The 19509-nt window shown below is 34.3% G+C and overlaps 1 protein-coding gene across 1 annotated transcript in view; it reads left to right on the plus strand.

The window, feature by feature from the left end:
• Positions 1-19509, plus strand: part of HCRTR2 (hypocretin receptor 2) — an 84953-nt gene that overhangs the window by 63192 nt on the left and 2252 nt on the right. The window contains exons 4-7 of the mRNA XM_054568831.1: positions 1739-1854; positions 13949-14169; positions 16773-16894; positions 19108-19335. Of these exons, the coding sequence (XP_054424806.1) occupies positions 1739-1854; positions 13949-14169; positions 16773-16894; positions 19108-19335 (687 nt within the window). The remainder of the gene's footprint in view (positions 1-1738; positions 1855-13948; positions 14170-16772; positions 16895-19107; positions 19336-19509) is intronic.

Here is a 19509-nt window from a genome sequence, read left to right on the forward strand (position 1 = left end):
ACAGAAATCACTCTCTGGTGCCTTTGAAATTGGCTCACCAAATGCAGTTCAGGCTGTAGCACTTCAAAGGGAAAGGCTGTTTGTTATTCCTCCAGTAAAGCTGTTTGGATTCTATGACTTTTTACATAACTGACCTGTTTTACAGGATAAACTTGAGAGGGAGTTAAAAACTGATGAGCTAGGTGGCCACCACGTGGGCCACAGAGAAGCTAGAAATGACTGTTAGACACTCTAGCCACACACACACCCAACTGTTCCTTCTGAAGATTATGGTGGGGAAAAGCAGTATCAGAGAAATAAGACAGAGTTTTAGAAAGAAGAATAAGGAGAATATTAAATTATACTCATCTGACTCTAGAAGACAGGGCTCTGAAATCAAAGGGGGCATATTCAACTCAAAGAAATGCTTAAAAGATATTCAGGAAGAATTAAATGAATGTTCAATAAATGTTATTAGTATGGTGATCAGCACAATTATTATTAGTTGATACTGACAATAAATTACCCTTATCTCAATTGATTGCATAACTGAATCTGCATGCTTCTTTGTATATGCCCTTTCCAAAATAATGAAAATAATGAGATACATGGAGGTTATAGAGTTATCCCTCAATAATAGTATGGAACCAACTCCATTGCCAATATTAAAGTCAAAATAACTTGTGTAATTTTTAGAAGTGAATAAAAAAATTTGTTTTGTTAGCTTTCAGTTAGAATTATGTTTAATTTTTGTGTTTAATATCCATGAATTTCATGTGGGATGTATTGTTTTTTGTTTTACATTCAAGTAAAAGTGACTAGATCACTGTAATATATTCAAATATCAGGATAAGGAAAATATCCTTCAAAGCATTTAAAAAGTTGGTTATGGATATATTTTAGAAAAGCAACAAAAATGTAATGTCAAGTCACAATGCCATTAATTGATTAACTGACTCTTTAATAAAAGCGATCTGTGATAGGTTTCACTTGTGTTTATATAACTAATGATAAGTAAAACATAGCTATAATCCTAGAGATGTTTATGAGAACTAAGTGAGATGGAATCAAAGAGAAAATACCCATGTTGCCTTAAAAAACTCACTTTAAAAAACCCTAAAAATCTCAGTTTTTACTAAAAGTACATGCATACAAACATACAACATACTTAAAAATTTATTTTGTATATGAACTAGTAACTCAACAAAAATATTATCAAATGTTTGCTGTATTTATTTCTCTGATTTTTTCCCACATTTGAAGGCACATCTGGGAATAGCTTCCTCTTTCTCAGGAAAGTTATATTCTAATGAGGAGGAATCTACTGAGATTACATTCTCTTGCTATTTTAACAAAAGCATTAGTAATTAGGTTTTGATTGAGTCATGTCTCTTCTTGTAAATGCAAGTATAGGACAATACAAGTTAATTTTATAAATTAGCCACATGTAACCAAAACAAAGAAGGGCTTTGTGGTAAACGAACACTTCACTGGATAGACTCTGGCAGCACAAATTAAGAAATAGCTCATTGTTATTCCTCTCTGAGTACATCAAATTAAATTAAGATTTCACATTTAGTACATATATACTGAGTAAATATAAGTCATTAATATTGTAAATTATTTTCCCGTTTTTGTGTATGTGTGCCCGTGAAATCATATAGAAGGTAAATCTATGCTCTGAAACAAGACATTGACAAAGTCACCTTTAAAAATTGCTATGAATTATAAGATTTTATTATTTTGACTTTCATTCCAGGTGAAATTTACCCCAAGTTGTATCACATTTGCTTCTTTCTGGTGACGTACATGGCACCCCTGTGTCTTATGGTGTTGGCCTATCTGCAAATATTTCGTAAACTCTGGTGCCGACAGGTATGTATTTCAAATAATTTCCTTGAGTTTTTTTCAGGATGTGCTTAAAAAAAATTTAAGAGTAGATTGAACCAGCATAGTACGCTTAGCAAAGGATTGTGTACATTGCTAAAATAATGAGGCTCTAGCCATGGCAACATATCCAGGCATTTTTTTAGGGTGATATTTAGGGAATATATTTTATGAACTACCTAAATGACTTTAAATTTTAAACCTATGTGATTGACTTGATTTTTGTCTAGAACTTATATTATAAATTTTACTTTTTATGAGAAATAACAAATAAAATTCCATTAAAGTTTCCTGAGATTATAAGTAAAGAACGTTATATTTTTATGAGATTTATGTAATACATTTGTATTATACGGGTTAAATCTCCAACTTCAACAATTTTGTTTTTCAGAACAGTGGGAGAATAAAGCAAAATTTAATGTTTTAGAAACTGTTTATAGTGCTAATTTGGGAGTAGTAAAATTTGTTAGATAAATTGCTTTTTCCAGTTATTGTATTAATTCACTCAGTTGTTCGTTCATGAAATACTTATTATATTTCATCTTCATGCATATCTGATTAAAAGTAGAAAATTGTATGTCACCGATGGATTCATCATCTCCAGGAGGGAAACAGTCAGACGCAGAGTGAAAATCTCCTTAATAAACGTAAACTCAAGGAATCAGAGGAAGGCTTAGTGGGAGGGGGATGTAATTCAAAACGGGGAGCCGTTAAACTCCACCTTGATTCATAGGAGTTCACCGGCAAACACATGTAGTGGTTTGTAAAAGTATAGAAAAAAGGATATAGCTCAACCTCTTATACTGGTAAATTGTATATTAAAATAACACATTACTTACAGATGTGTATCTCTGTCTCTAAATTTATCACCAATACTTTAAGATACCTGGCTTGAAAATTTATCGTCAGTACTTTGAGCTTCCTTTAGTCTGTTTGCTCTGATGTATTTTACCCAACTGAAATAATTTATTGAGCCACTTTAATTCATTAAAATAATTTCACACACCTTTTATTTGGTCATTGTCTGAGGATGAGTCCCAATTCAGGTCTTTTTCAACCATTGTTACTCTAAGCAGTTTTCCAGATCATCTGTTAGTAGTTGGATATGAGCAATAGTTGCATTTTTCAACCCTCTATGTCTCATAATTCCAATTTTTTTCTTTTCCTCTATTTTTACAAAGAAGCCCTTCTATAATCTCATAAATGCAACCTGTACCGACACTTATTAACATTCTGTTCCCCAATTTTTTCACTGAAATAACAAATATCTACCACTGTAAAACATAGGTGGTGATTTTTCAAAGCCTAATGATAGTTTCCTTGACACTCTCCATCTGACCGTGAAACCAGTGCCACATATTTTCTGCTGTTACTGTTGCACTCCACTTCTTGATAACTGTTATCATACTAGTCAGTTTTTGCTAGGTTATTTAGCTCTGAGAGAAACCCAAAGTGTGTGGGCTGTCATAGTAGTTTGTCTCACTCATGTTCCATGTTAATGGTGAGCTGGGACCACACCCCGCTTGTCTTCTCAGTCTTTCTCAGTGTGAAGGAGCAGCCATTCTGGGACTGAGGGAAAGGGCAAGAAAGCAGGAAGAAACATGTAATGTCTCTTAAAATTTCTGCTTTGAACTAGCATTGTCTCCTCAGTTTTGATTGTCAAAACAAGTCATGTGGTTAAGCTTGACTGTGAAGAACGAATGGAAGTATCCTCTACTCACCGAAAAACACTACCAATCAAAGGGCAAGGGGGGTCTTCTTAGATGCTGGGGAGCTGAAATGATAGGGTACAGAAAAGTCATAGACATAGACTCGAGGTCAATAATGTATGAATTTAAATACTGAAATTTAATTGATACATTAATTTTGTTAATTACTTCAATTTTTGTGTCTCTCTTCTATCATCTTTAAAGTGCAGTTATACAGCACCTATATCACAGTGTTGTTACACTTAGTAGATGGATAAATTCAAGGGTCTGGTACCTAGAAAATGTTTATTAAATAAAATAATTGTATAGCATATGTTGTTATGCAGCCTTTCAACTAATTCTGCTTGAATTTCCAAAATAGCAACCATCGGTTCCATTGATGTATATGACTACTTTCCTAAATAGGTCTCTTTGGTAGCATTTTTAAATAACGTTGTAGTGAGTTTTTTTCTTTGTCTACCTCCCCTACTCTGCTAAGTTGAAGACAGTACACTCTGACCTTCATCTTGTATACTTCCAGTTAGTACATGCTTCACCCATATCAGTTGTTCAATACATACTTCATAAGAAAAAAAGTGAGTAAAAGAATAAGAGAAAGGGCTAAGAAAAATTTATATACAGGAACACAAGGGGAATTCATTGCCCAGCTACTCAGAAAAAAACATTTTGCAGGAGAAAATTAGAATTTGAAAATATTCATGGAAGAGAAAAAGCATTTTATGAGCATATAATATTAAAAATATTTTAGATTTAGATGGAGATTTAGATGTTCAGTATAAGAGCATTTCCTAGTTCTGAATTTTTACTGGTTAGTGTGCATTACATAAATAGGTGCTTATGTTGTATTCATTTTTCTACAGATTGATATAACTTTAAAACCCTTTGGGAGTACCTGAGTTTGTCTTGTTCATAATTGCAACTCTAACAATTAACATGATACCTTGCATAAAGAAGGTATTCAAAAAATGTTTGTGGAATAATTGGGTAACTACCAAACTCCAACCAATGTACTTCATTATTTATAGTTCCCCATTTCTCAAACTCTAAAATAAGTTCAAAATTGTATTTAAGTTTAGAAGTAATCCACATATTTTTGATGGATTTTCCAGGTTGGCTCAAGCCACATGATTCACAAGATTTTCCCAGCCTAGACTGGGAAACTAGAAACATTTACAAAACATTTTGGAACAGAAACTGGCAAGTTCAGCTGAGTTCACTGTAGCAGCCACAATAAAGAAAATTAACCCCAAATGAGTGATTATATAGAATTCTGCTTGAACAGTTCTCAATTTCCAACTGTTAATGTCTATAAACAGAGTGGCAAGGCATACAGTCCCATAGGCTAAATCAAATGAGCCATCAAATGGAAATCTGTCCTATGTGCTCATATTACGAAGATGCATGGAACCTGTTACATACTGTGGAATTAAAAAGTGTAAGATTATTAGTGAGCAAAGCGTGTGTCCTTCTCTCACTTTCTCAAGGACTTTGAGCTTCATTAAAAGAATTACTCAGTGCTTTGCTGTAAGCAATGACTTAAATTCTGTCTTTGACAGTGTGACTCAGAGAACTCAGTGTTGAAATTCTACAGACTCTTCTCTAAAACTCCTCTTTTTCTAAGGCCTGCTTAATCTTAGTTTACTTGGCCCTGTGTGCATCTGTCTGCATTCTTTCCAGTTCTAGCCCTCATATATTTCAACACTTTAATCTTAAACATGTGGACTCATGTTAGTTATTCCACAAATATTTATTGAGCACCTATGTGTCTGGTACTGTGTATGGAAATGGACATGAATTATAATAGATATTTAAGTGTGAAACTAAATGTCAACACTACAAATTCCTTTCAATTTTGAAAGACCTGCCCTTCTCAACTTTTGTCAGTCTCTTCTACTTCTCTTTATTGTTCAACACTCTTCTAATAGAACTTAATTAATATAAGGCGATGGCAAGTCAATCTAATGTGAAGAAATAGAAAATTGTAATTGCAGCGGTAGAATTAAAAGGCAGTAAGTAACTCAAGTCCACACATAGAAATAAAGAGCATCAGTAAAGGTAACTATATATGTAAATACAGAAGAGAGTATAAAGTAATTTTGTCTATAATTACTTTCTCCCCCAATTTGACTTAAAACACAACAGCATAAAGCAATAATTATAACTGAAGATTCAGCTTATAATGTATAAAGATGTAATTCAAAGGAAAGAATGAAACTATATTAAAGGACAGTTTTTGCATACTATGGAAACTAAATTAGCATTAATCTGTGGTATTTGTTTTTCTCTTTCTGCCTTACTTCACTTAGCATAATGCCCTCTAGGTCCATCCATGTCACTGCTAATGAAAAGATTTCATGATTTCTGTTATGGCTGAGTAATATTCTACTGTGTATATGTACCAGATCTTCTTTATCCATTCAGTCATACAGTAGTTCTATTTTTACTTTTTGGAGGAAACTTCATGCTGTTTTCCGTAGCAGCTACATCAATTTACAATCTCAATAACAATACACAACAATTCCCTTTCCCTTACATCTTCCCCAAACACTCATTTGTTGATTATTGATGATAGCCATTCAGACAGGTATGAGGTGATATCTTGTGGTTCTGATTTGCATTTCCGTAATGATTAATGATGTTGAGCATCTTTTTACATGTCTGTTGATTGTCTATCTGTATATCAATGTCTATTCATGTCCTCTGTTCATTTTTAAATCAATTGTTTTTTTTTTATATTCAGCTATATGAGTTCCTTATACTTTGGATACTAACCCCTTATTAGATACATCATTTGCAAATATCTTCTTTAACTCAGTAGTTTGCTTTTTTGGTTTTGCTGATGGTTTCTTTTTTGGTGCAAAAGCTTTTAAGTTTGATGTAGTCTCATTTGTTTATTTTTGCTGTTGATGACTGCTTCAGGGGACATATTCAACAAAATGTAACTAAGACCAATGTGAAGTATAATCTAAAAAACAAAATAAATAAACAAATAAAACAGAAACCAATTCATAGACATGGGCAACAAATTGATGGCCTCAGGATGGGAGGAAGGTTTGGAGGATGAGTGAAAATGGTGAAAGAGATTAAGTACAAATTTCCAGTTATAAAAATAGCAACAAGGATATAAAATACAGCATAGGAAATATAGCCAATAATATTATAAAAACTACACATAGTGTCGGATAGGTAGTAAACTCATGGCAGTGATCACTTGGTAAGGTATGTAAACATCTAATCACTATGTTGTACACCTGAAGCTAAAATAATACTAGATTTCAACTGTAATTGAAGAATAACTTTTTTTAAAAGATTTTATTTATTTATTTTAGAAAGAGAGGAAGGGAGGGAGAAAGATAGGGAGAGAAATATCAATGTGTGGTTGCCTCTTGTGTGCCCCTTACTGGGGACCTGGCCTGCAACCCAGGCATGTGCCCTGACTGGGAATCGAACCAGCAATCCTTTGGTTCACAAGCTGGCATTCAGTCCACTGAGCTGCACCAGCCAGGGCTGAAGAATAACTTTTTAAGTCTTAGTTATTTAATAATGGTAAAATGGTACAGTCTTGCTATGAAGAGGGACATTTCATAATGATAAGTCAATCCATCAGGAGAATATAAAAATTATATACTTACCAGAATTTAACAGCTGAAATCTACAATACATGAAACAAACACTAACAGAATTCAAGGGAGAAATTGACAATTCAACAATAATCGTTGAAAATTTCAATTACGTTTTTAGTAATAGGTGGAAACACTAGTTAGAAGATGAACAAGGAAATGGAAGACTTGAACAAAACTGTCAACCAAATAGACAGAAATATCTATAAAACAATTGTTCAAAAACCAGGAGAATCCACATTCATCCCAAGAGCACATGAAATCTTCTCCATGACAGATCATATGATAGGCCACAAAGCAAGCTTAAAAACACTTAAAGTGATCTTAAAGTGATTGATATCATAAAAAGAACATTATTTTACTATAATGGAATTATACTGAAAATAAACCATAGAAATACAATTAGGAAATTCACAAATATATAGAAATTAAACATTACACTTTTAAATAACAAATAGGTAAAAGAAGAAATCACAAGATAAATTGGAGAATACTTTGAAATGAATGAAAGTGAAAACACAATAACCAAAATTTATGGCATGCAGCAAAATAAGTGCTTATAGGGAAATTCAATTTAAAATGACTATATTAAAAATAAAGGCAGTGAAAGACAAATACCATATGATCTCACCTATTCAACAAAACAAACAAGCAAGCAAAGTATAACCAGAGACATTGAAATAAAGAACAAATTGACGGTAACCAGAGGGGACAGGGAAGAGGGATAATGAGGAAAGAAGGGGGTCACCAAGGAACATGTATAAAAGACACATGGAAAAAGCCGAAGGGGGTAGGATCGAGGGTGAGAGGCAGGGATGAGTGGGGAGGTAGGGGAAATGGAGACAACTGTACTTGAGCAACAATAAAGAATACATTAATTAATTAATAAAAATAAAGATCTCAAATCAATAGCATAGTATTCGACTTTTAGAAATTAGAAATATAAAAATATTTTAAAAACTAAAGCAAATAGTAGGAAGGAAATAATGAAGATTAGAGTGAAAATAAAGTATAAAAATAACAAACATTCAACAGAACTAAAAGTTCTCTTTAAAGGTCAGAGATAATGACAAACAAATAGCTAAGAAACAAGAGAGGATTCAGATCACTGAAATGAGAAGTAAAAGAGGGAAAATATCATATATATTACATAAATAAAAAGAGGAAGAGAATAAAGAAATCCTATCCATCAGGAAAATATAAAATTGTATGCCAACAAATTAGATCATGTAGAAGAAATGGACAAAATCATAAAAAGACACAAACTACAAAAATGACTAAAGAATTAGAAACAATTGAATAGACCTATTACAAGTGAAAATACTGAATTAATAACAAAGAAACTTCCCACAGAGAAAAGCCCAGGTAGCTTCACCATTAAATTCTACCAAATGTTTAGTGAAAAGTTAGCTTCAAAGCTCCACCCATTCTTTCAAACAACAGAAGAGTGGGGAACACTCCCCAGCTCATCCCATGAGGTCAGACTTGGCAGATATTAAAACCAGACAAAGGCATCACGAGAAAACTACTATTGTACTTATGAATATAGGTGTTAAAATACTCAACAACCTACTAGCAAACCAAATTCAATATATAAAAACAGTTATACATGATGACCAAGTGTAATTTAGTTCAGCAATACAACATGGGTTTAGAACATTAATATCAATCAATGTAATACCACATTAATAGAATAAAAGACAAAACCACACAATCATTTCACTAGTTGCAGCAAAAACATTTGACAAAATATAACATCCTTTAAAGATAAAAGTACTGCCCTGGCTGGTGGTCGCTTGTTCGATTCCTGGTCAGAATGCATGTGTTGGCAGCGGGCTAGGCCCCCTGCTGGGGGCCTGGGAGAGGCAACCTGTCCGTGTTTCTCTTGAACATCAGTGTTTCACCCCCTCTGTTTCTCCCTCTATCCCACTCTCTCTAAGAAATAAGTATATTTTCTTAAAGATAAAAGCACTAAGCAACTAGGAATAAAAAGGAATTCCTCAATTTGATGAAGAGCATCTACAAAAACCTCACAGCTAACATGACACTTAATGGTGAAAAACTGACTATTTTTCTAAGATCAGGAACAACACAAGGATGTCTACTCTTATCACTTCTATTCAATATTGAATAGAACTAGATTTTATCCAGGTCAACTAGTCAAGAAGTAACATTAATAATAATAAATATAAAAGGCATTAAGATTGTAAAGTAAAAAGCAAACTACCACTTTTTATAGATTATATGATCTTGTATATAGAAAATTATTAAAAATCCACATGTAAAAAATGTATTAGAACTACTAAACAAGTTTAGCAAGTTTCCAGGATAAATGTCAATGGACAAAAATCAATTTTATATACAATCTATATACTAGCAAAGAACAACCAAAGAATAGAATTAACAAAACAATTTGATTTTAAAAAGCACCAAAAAATATAGAATAGTTAGAAATAAATTTAATAGAATAAATATGCACCTTATATATTTAAAACTAAAAAAAAATCACTGAAAGTTAAAGAAGGACTAAATAATAGTCCATGTTACTGGATTGGAATACTAAATATAGTTAAGACTGAAAAATTCTCCAACCTGATCTCAGCACAATACTTACCAAAATCCCAGCTGTCTTTTATTTTTTATTTTTTGTAAAAATTGGGAAGTTGATACTAAAATTAACATGGAAATGCAAGAGACAGAGAATAGACCAAATAATCTTCAAAAAGAATGACACATTTGGAGGACTCCTTGATTTTAAATCTTATTCTAAAGCTAAAGTAGTCAAGATAGTGTGGTATTTTGCTCAGTGATCGTCATATAGGTCAATAAAGCAGAATTCAAAGTCTGCAAGGAAACTTTTATTTATGGTCAATGGAATTTTTACAAGGGTGTCAACACAATTCAATGAGGAAAGTTATAGTCTTGTCAACAAATGGTGGGACAAGGAAAGGACTTATGATCTTTATACCAGCAGTTAGCATGTGCATCTAAACTAAAAAAGGTTAAAAAAATGTCAAAAAGTCTTTGGAAAATGTCACTGGGTTTTCTAACAGAAGCATCCTTAAATGGTACTCAGTGTAAAACACAAAAAAATAGCCCCATTTTTCCTGCCAGACAGAGAAATCTAAGGAGGTTATTATTTCATATGAGATAGCATTTACCTAGTGTCAATTGTACTCTATTATAATAAAATGGCAAATGAGTTAAAAAACAGAGGAAAGATATTGTTATGTCCTCCTAGAGCAGGCATTTGCTAAGTACTAAGAAAAAGCACCCACCAAACCAAGTATACCTTTCCAGCTGCCAACTTAACTCTTTGTTCCCCCTCCTTCTAGCTAAAATCCTGACATTGCTACTGGTTGGCTCCTTTTTCTCAACACCTTCCGCCTCCACTGATTTCTCAGCCCACTTCATTCTGATTCAAATTCCATCACTACACTGAAACAGTGCTCACTAAAGTAACCAGTGACTAAAATACAAGGCCTCTCCAGAAAGTATCAAGCAATGTAATATGAAAAATACAGACATTTATTGAAGAACATACAAATACAAGAAACATTGTATATAGGACAATGACACCTCCGTTCCCTTTAAAGCAGGCACCTTAGGACCTCACACAGTTTTCCCAATCACCATTAGCTGTCCCATCAAATTTTCCTAAATCTTATCAATGGTCTGAAATCTCCTTCCTTTCAAAGGTGATTTTAGTTTTCAGAAAAGCCAGAAGTCACAGGGCACCAAATCTGGGCTGTATGGGGGCAGATTCATCTGGGTGATTTGATGTTTTGCCAGAAAACTCTGCATGGGATGCATGAGTGGGCATTGTCATGATGAAGCTGCCAATCACCTGTTGCCCATAGCTGCGGCCTTCTGAATCATCTGAATAGTTTCTGCAGAGGAATGTTCAAGCTTAATGCAAAATTTGATGCAGATTTGTTGCTCTACTCGCTCAATCATTTTGAACGTGATGGCAACACAGTACATGCGCTCGCTCAATGGCATCTACCTACTCTACTGACTAGTGCAGTGAAGTCCTCATTGTTCACACACGTGCATTCCATCCACTCTCCTTGGCTGCCAAGTTACATCAATTTTGCACAAATCATTTCATTATATTAACAATGGCTGGACTTTTTCTGGACAGACCTCGTATAGCACATGTGATGAAGTTTATAAATGAAAACCTTGTATCATGATGGGGAAAGATGAGCTTTGCAGTCTGACAGACCTGAGTGCAAATTCTGACTTGTTAATTATTAAAGATATAGACTTGGTATTTTATTAATTTATTTAATACTTATTTTATTTAATCCTCCTCAATGCCAGCTTGATTACCTATACAATAAAATTTATAATCTACTTCTAGAAATGCATTAATGATTACTCCAGATTATGTATAGTTCCTGGTACTCAGTTAATATCAGTGATTTTTGTTAGTATTATGCTTTCTCGAGACATAGACAGCTGACCAATGGGGTCTTTCTCTGTCTCCTCGAGATAAGTGCACATTAACTATCTTCTATCCTTATTTAGATCATCATCTAAAAAGATGTTATCATGACTTTTTTCCCCCTGATTGCAGGGACCAGAGCCACGCTCCCTGTGTTAGAGTCTCTCTATGGGAACTGTTGCTGATGGTCACAGAAGTCATCAGATGCAGATTGCTGAATCTCTCCTTCAGGGGAACACTCAATAATACAATTGCTAAAGTTTAAATGATCACTCAGAGATCATTTATAAGACAGTTCAAGGCCATTTAGCAGACATTTATATGGTTATTCATGCTAAAGTTCTTCTGGAACTTTCTATTGCCGCTTCTCCTCAATTGTGTGTGTGCGTTTTAAATATCATGTTAAATGTTAAAAAGCGATTCACATAGTGGGAAAGATTCTCAGCTCCTATCTCCTGCCAACCAATGCTAAGAAGATTGAGGGGGACTATATGAAAAGATCAGTGTACAGGGCAGGACAGATAGAGTTGGAAGAGAAATCATTTTCTAACTTTTTCTGCTAAGGGCAGGTTTTCATTAACTGTATTTGTTCCTTTTTGAGAGAGGCTAGTTAGGGTCAAAAGGAGCATCATGTTAATTCATCTGTGTAAAGTAAAATTCTGTGCTCAAATGAAAGGTTATCTAACAGACTTGGACCTTATGGAGTATAAAGCAACAGAATGCATCCAACATCCATACAGGGAGGCCGCAGGGACACATCGATCTGTCGGGGGTGGGGGGTTGCGGCACAGACATAAAAACAAGAACTGAGTGATCTTAATAGAACTAAGATGGCCATATGGTGTGTTTGCTGGCACATTTTCCTTTTTAAAAAATTATACATGCTGAATTTTATTGTTTTGCTCACTAAACCCTATCAATCTCCATGAGCTTATAATTAAGAAAATATTATACTTGGAGGGACTCCCTCATTTTATCAAATAACTTTGAAAAGAAATGGAAAATGCAAGTTGTGTAACTGTCTTTACAAATTTCAAGTATTTGAAATGTTAATGTAAGACCACAGGGATTCTCAGTTTTTTGTGTGTGCATGTTAAAGTGCCAGACCATAAAACTAGTCTCAAGCAATTTCATAACAATACATAATAAGCAACAGAGAATTTTTTTTAACCTTGTATTCCCTTCATTCAAAGGTTTGCATTGGCCAAACTTGAGAAGCAGAAAACTTAACAAAAAGCGAAAGGTTGTTAAGCCCTATTTCGCCATCTGGCAGTAGATGGCAGTAGTGAAACATGAAAAATCCATTCAGGTGCTTTGCAATTACCTGCTAGATTTTCCTTCTTTTAAACTTGGGCATCTGAGCTAGACCAGGATTCCTAAGAAAATAGTATGGTTGTCATCCTTTTACTGGTCTAAGCTGGCTTTTATTTCTCTCTCTCTTTCTCTCTCTTTTTAATTAAGAGATTGTTTTTTGTTTGTTTTGTTTAGAACAGTTTTGGTTCACAGCAAAATTAAGTAGAAGGTACCAGAGAATTCCTGCTTGCCCGAGCTCCACTTATGCACAGCATCCCCAAAATCAACATCTTCCAGAAGAGTGGTTACAATTGAAGGACTTACACTGATATAGCATAATCACCCAAAGTCTATAGTTTGCCTTGTGGTTCACACTTGATGTTGTACATTCTTTGGGTTTAGACACTGTACCCAAATACTTTGTGTAATATACAATGGCATATAACCATCATTATGGTATTATACTGAGTATTTGCACTGTCCTAAAAATCCTCTGTACTTTGCCTAGTCATCCCTTCCCACCTCATCATCACTGATCTTTTTGGTGTATTCATAGTTTTATCTTTTCCAGGATGTAATGCAGTTGGAATCATATCTTATGTAGCATTTTTAGATTGGCTTCTTTTACTCAGTAATATGCATTTAAGTTTCCCCTTTTCTTTTATGGCTTGATATCTTATATCTTTATAGCATTGAATAATATTCCATTGTCTGGATATACAACTTTTCGTTTTTATGAAGAGATGTCTTTTCCATTTGTAGTTCTCTTTAGACCTTGACAATATTTTGATGTTTCCACATTTTTCCACTCAGACTCCTATTTGGCACTCGAATATATTACTCAAGAACATGCTTCATTCAGCAAATGTTCAGGAAGCAGGCCCTCAAAACCTTCAAACCACTCAGACCATGGGCGTCTGGGACACTCTCCTTATTGTGTCTTATAATTACTTCTCCAAAGTGGAACACTCCTCAGTCAGATAGCAATAAAGGGTCTCTGCTTCTTTCAGATCCCTGGAACGTCTTCTGTGGTTCAGAGAAAATGGAAGCCCTTACAGCCTGTTCCACAGCCCCGAGGGCCAGGACAGCAGACCAAGTCCCGGATTAGCGCTGTGGCTGCTGAAATAAAGCAGATCCGAGCCAGACGAAAAACAGCCCGGATGCTGATGGTTGTGCTTTTGGTGTTTGCAATTTGCTATCTACCAATTAGCATCCTCAATGTGCTGAAGAGGTAAAGTTCAGCTATTATTTGAAAATGAAGTGATCTGTCATTTCTTGCTTCTTAAGAACTTTTTTTAAGCCAGAGAAAAACCTAAATCTTTTGTCTAGATAGCTTGTCAGGCTTCATAACTCAGTGTTGTTGTTACCAACAGGTAAGGCAAACATCCTTTTAGATGCTCAGACTGTAAATGCTCTTGTTCATGTAAATTCTTAGTTGAATGGCAGACACAAAACAGATGTTCCCCTGACCCCTTCAAGCTAATTGCAGAAAAAAAGTTCTACTGCTCAAAAATCTCATTTACAGCTTGGAGTTCTCTTTTGATCAGAAAAAATGGGTTTTCCAAAACTTCATTTTCAAAGGCATGCAGAATTGTGACAGAAGTCTATCTAAATGATTAAAAAGAGATAAGAATGTTTTGTTAGCGTTTTAATTATACCTAAAAGTATGTTTGTGAGCAAATGCACAAAAAGTGAAATCACAACACATACTTTGTTTTGAATGTTTAAACAGTAAGAAAATCCATTTCCTAAAGTCAATGAATCAAGCTCAGGGTGAATATTAATAAAAAATCAGTACAAAAGTTTTCAGCCAGAAAAAGTGTTATGTGTTACACTGCAAACGTACTATTAACACAATTAACCAATGCAACACCGTTGATGCATTGCTCCTGCAATGGCACACTTGAACCTCATGGCCAGCCAACTTTACTGAGAATCATCAGAACTGTTGCACATAGACTGGTCCCAAGGCAATGCTAATTCTGTTTATAATAGACTTAGAACTAAAACTAGGATTGCTGCTCTCACTTTTGCCTGATTCGGAGTCAATATCATGTTCCTCACAGCTGGGGACTCTGGAGAGAGTTTTTGGCTGGAGATTCACAGACGAAAGGTGGTAGAATCAGCTGCAAAGATTTCTCATTCTCTTTGGCCCTTTCATTGATTGCTTCATGACTTTTTCAATGGAGAAAAAGTGAAAAATGCACTTTTGTTTAGTAATATTATTTTACTACAGATACAGTCTTAAAGGTAAATGATTTCAACTGCTTGAGTCCTTGAGACATATACTGGCTCACAAGAAAAGGAGTGACTTTACTCTCCATGTCTTTTCATAATTTCCTTTGGAACTTTGCTTCTCCACAGCAATCATATACAAATTTATTGTGGTCTTTTGCTAGATGATGTTTTCTGCCCTTAAAAACTTTGTAAACATGCTGTAAAACTGGATGGAGTTTACTTATTTTTCTTTTTTGTACCTTTACTTTAGTCTAAATTCAATGAAAATGAGATTTACTGCTCTCTGGATCGTTCATTTGGGTTTCCTGCATCTCAGCATTTGCGCTGTCCTTTACGCTCTTTCCAAACACCTACTTGTCCATAATATTTCTCTTATCCTATTGACTTAAATGCCTTCCTTTCCAAATGGAGAGAACTTGCTTTCTAAAGAGAAACGCCATGTTTAATTTAAAATATTTGAAATTTTTGAGAATTCTGGTCTTTTCCACAAACTGAAAAAATAAATTGATAACCTCAAAAATAATTTTTCTCTTTACCACACACATTTTCTTTAAATGTGTCTCTCTTTGTTTGTCCTAGCATTTTATACTTATTTTTCTCTCATATAAGTTTCTAAATTCCTTTTCTACAAACTTAAATTTTTGCCTGACTAGTTTAAACCAACCTTTTTAAAGCAGTTCTGATTTGACTAGGATTTCAAAGCTATGTTGTAGTAGAAAGGCGTAACATTGCTAATTTCATTTGTTCATGTTGCACTCCACAGAGCATCGCTTTATTCTGGAAATGCATTTCTGTCATGGGCACAAGTTACACAGTCAATGATAGAATCCTGGCAGGAAATGCATTGTAATCTTCAGTCTATAAATATATTGGGTAATTACAAGTTACCTGCTGTTGGCTAGTGAGTAGAATTAGCATACTTCTAAATATGGAAAAAATCTTTTAAATGACCATTGAGAATATCATAATGAGATTTTTCAGAGTTAAAAATAGTACCAACATTAAAACTCATCGAAACTCATGAATTTTAAGAAATCACCAGAATGTAGCTTACTGAAAACCAGTTCTTCTCTGGGTATAAAGAAGTCACAGAGGCAAATTTCAACATGTCTGGAAATATTGGAGTTGAAGAAATTGATCAATACCTTGATCAATGAACAAATAAAAGTAGGAAGAAGTTCTTACTGACTGCAATTTAGGATTGCTATTTAAATGACACACATAATGGAATATTAACAAATCTGCTCAATTGTATGTAGAGACAAAAATGAAAAGAGAGAGAGAAAGATACTTAAATTCTGTAGTTTTAACTGTAAGAAGTATTATTGGATTTGCTGTTTAGAGGAGAGAGAGTCCTTCTTCTCTAACCTGATTTGACTTTCTGATTTATTGATGGTGCTATAGAGTTTCTGTTCACGTGCTGAAGTTTTTCTGAACCTACCATAGTACCATAAACCTATCAGTGGTGAATGCAGCAGAGGATAACAGGGGTCAGGTAGCTTCTATAAATGGTTTTGTTCACCTTTGAATTTAATGATTGAAAATGTATTCTCCAGAATCGTACCAGATTTCCTGTTATCGTTATTTTTCTTACAGAGTGTTTGGAATGTTTACCCATACGGAAGACAGAGAGACTGTATATGCCTGGTTTACGTTTTCACACTGGCTTGTGTATGCCAATAGTGCTGCAAACCCAATTATTTATAATTTTCTCAGTGGTAAGTTTTCAACTATTTCTTCTATATAAACCACAGCTCTAACGAAGGCTGAGGGACCAATGATCAGAGATTTTGAACACCCTTGAACTGGATGAAGAGCTTAGAGGCTATACAATAAAAAATGATTTCCCTGACCTGATTTGTCTTGAGGTTTTTCCTTTATGATCAGGAACACATTACCTAAGTCATCAGAGAAAATTATCGAAGGGATATTTTTTTTCCCAATAAAACTTAGAAGAAATTTTGAAATAGGAGGAAAGTGAAAATTGTGAGACTTGAATAACACAGAATCTTGCTTGTCATTAAACTTTAATTTATGTAAAATAACTTCAGCTGAGAATAAAACAGCTTTGCTATATAATATTTCCTTGGCCAACTTTTGTAGCCTAATTGAGATTGAATTGGAAACTTTCCACTTTTATGCACTTTTCTATTTACATTAATATTGTGGCTAACATCTCTTGGGTTTTTTCCAAGATTTCTCACTCACCACAAAAAGAAAAAATATATATTCTTCCTAAATAACACCTAAGTCAAATGACAAACACATACACACATCTAAAAGTTATTTAACCTATTTATGAATCAATACAATGATAAAAATCATTGAACAAATTATTTTTTTATATACAATTTGCCTGATTGACTTTTAGACTTATGTTTTAATTAGCTCTGTCTTTTACTTAAGCTTTTATTTATTTATTTTCAGAGAGAGGGGAAGGGAGGAAGAAAGAGAGGGAGAGAAACATCAATGTGTGGTGGCCTCTCATGCAGCCCCTACAGGGGACCTGGCCTGCAACCCAGGCATATGCCCTAGACTGGGAATCGAACCTGCAACCCTTTGGTTCACAGGCCAGTGCTCAATCCACTTAGCTACATCTTTACATTGTCTTATATTCTAAATAGTTGGCTATTTCTTTTTCATTTCTCCCTCCAAATATAATATGATAATAAATATATATGGATAATTATATAATAAGCAATTTATTTTATTTTATATTTAATAAAATATGTATATTTTGTAACTCCCTATTTGACCTTCTGGGTTATAAAAATAAAAAAGACAACCAATTAGATTTTTTAAAAATAACTTTTTCAGACATTGCATATATCCTATATGTATTATGTTTATTTCACCTTTCAGAAAATCAGGTGGTGTTTGTGTGAGCTTTGTTCTGTATACACTTGCCCTGTCACACCCAATTCCAGTCTCCAAACCAAAGGCTACATTCAGTCTGAGACAACCAGACTGGACTGCTCATGTGCTGTCTGAAGGAACATGGGGCCATGTGGAGCTGTAGCTTGGAAAGCAGTGGGGAAGCAATTGCCAAGGGGTTAGGGATGACTAAAGCTCTGAGCCTTGCACTAAGTGTTTGAAATAGAAGCCCGGCACCAAGTCAAAGTGCTGTTTTGTGGTTAAGAGTGAGTTAGGGAAGGCAGCTGACAATCACCGAGGACTTAGGTCACTGCTATTGTCTTGGCTTTTAACCTTCATCTTCCCGTTTAATCATTCAACAACCCAATTTGGTAACTGAGGCTCAAAGGAAATAAATTATGATTCCCAACACTGCCATTTATCCTTAAAAAAGTAATTGTTTCATTGTCATATCTCTCTAAGTTCATGTCAGTAATTTAAAGACGAGGAATGATTTCTCAATTTTTTTCAGTTTGTTGTGCTGTCTATGCAGATTATGAAACTTTAGAGACTTTGCAGATATTTTAAGATATTTTTCTAGATATTTTGTTTAATTGATTGTTTCAGCAGAACAGGGTTTTTTTTTTTTTTTTTTTTTTGCAGAGTAAAATGGGTAATGTCTATATAGTTTGGGCTGCATACAACGTAAGTTTTATCATTTTTGAAATTATTAAATATTTCTGGGTATTCTACTGTTGATCACTTTTATTATAGTTAACTACTTTAAAATAACCCACATTCACAAATACATAAGGTTTGAGTAGAAAGGAATGAAACAGACTCCAAATATCACGCATGAAAAGCAGCCTCATTATTTTATGAAAATACCTCATTGTTTCAAGAGTCTACCATGCTTCCACTAACGCAATTTCCTTTTCCTATTTTCCCCATCTTTGCAAAATGTGACACCTCATTGTTAGTTTGGCTCAAGTGAACAACTCAGTTGTACCCTACTCATGATTTGCTAAAACATATTTACGCACAGTTCTTTTTTCCTTTCGTTTCCCTGGTTTGCCAGGAAAATTTCGAGAGGAATTTAAAGCCGCATTTTCTTGCTGTTGCCTTGGAGTGCACCATCGCCAGGAAGATCGGCTCGCCAGGGGGCGCACGAGCACAGAGAGCAGAAAATCTCTGACCACCCAGATCAGCAACCTGGAGAACATATCCAAACTCTCAGAGCAAGTCGTGCTCACCAGTATAAGCACACTCCCGGCAGCCAATGGAGCAGGGCTGCTTCAAAACTGGTAGAATATTTATTCAAATGACAAGGATACCTGAGTAAAACTATTCTTTTTTAAAAATCTCTGTACACAGAAATTTTATTATCTGAACGATCTGAATCTAAAATTACTTTGTGGACCCATTTTTGAAAAAGAAAAACCTATTGTTCTTTCGAAATAAAAGTCAGTTTAAACTAATT

The sequence above is a fragment of the Pteronotus mesoamericanus genome, unplaced genomic scaffold (genome assembly GCF_021234165.1).
Source record: "Pteronotus mesoamericanus isolate MK-2021 breed Mesoamerican mustached bat unplaced genomic scaffold, CSHL_Meso_final contig_20, whole genome shotgun sequence".
Classification (NCBI taxonomy): domain Eukaryota; kingdom Metazoa; phylum Chordata; class Mammalia; order Chiroptera; family Mormoopidae; genus Pteronotus; species Pteronotus mesoamericanus.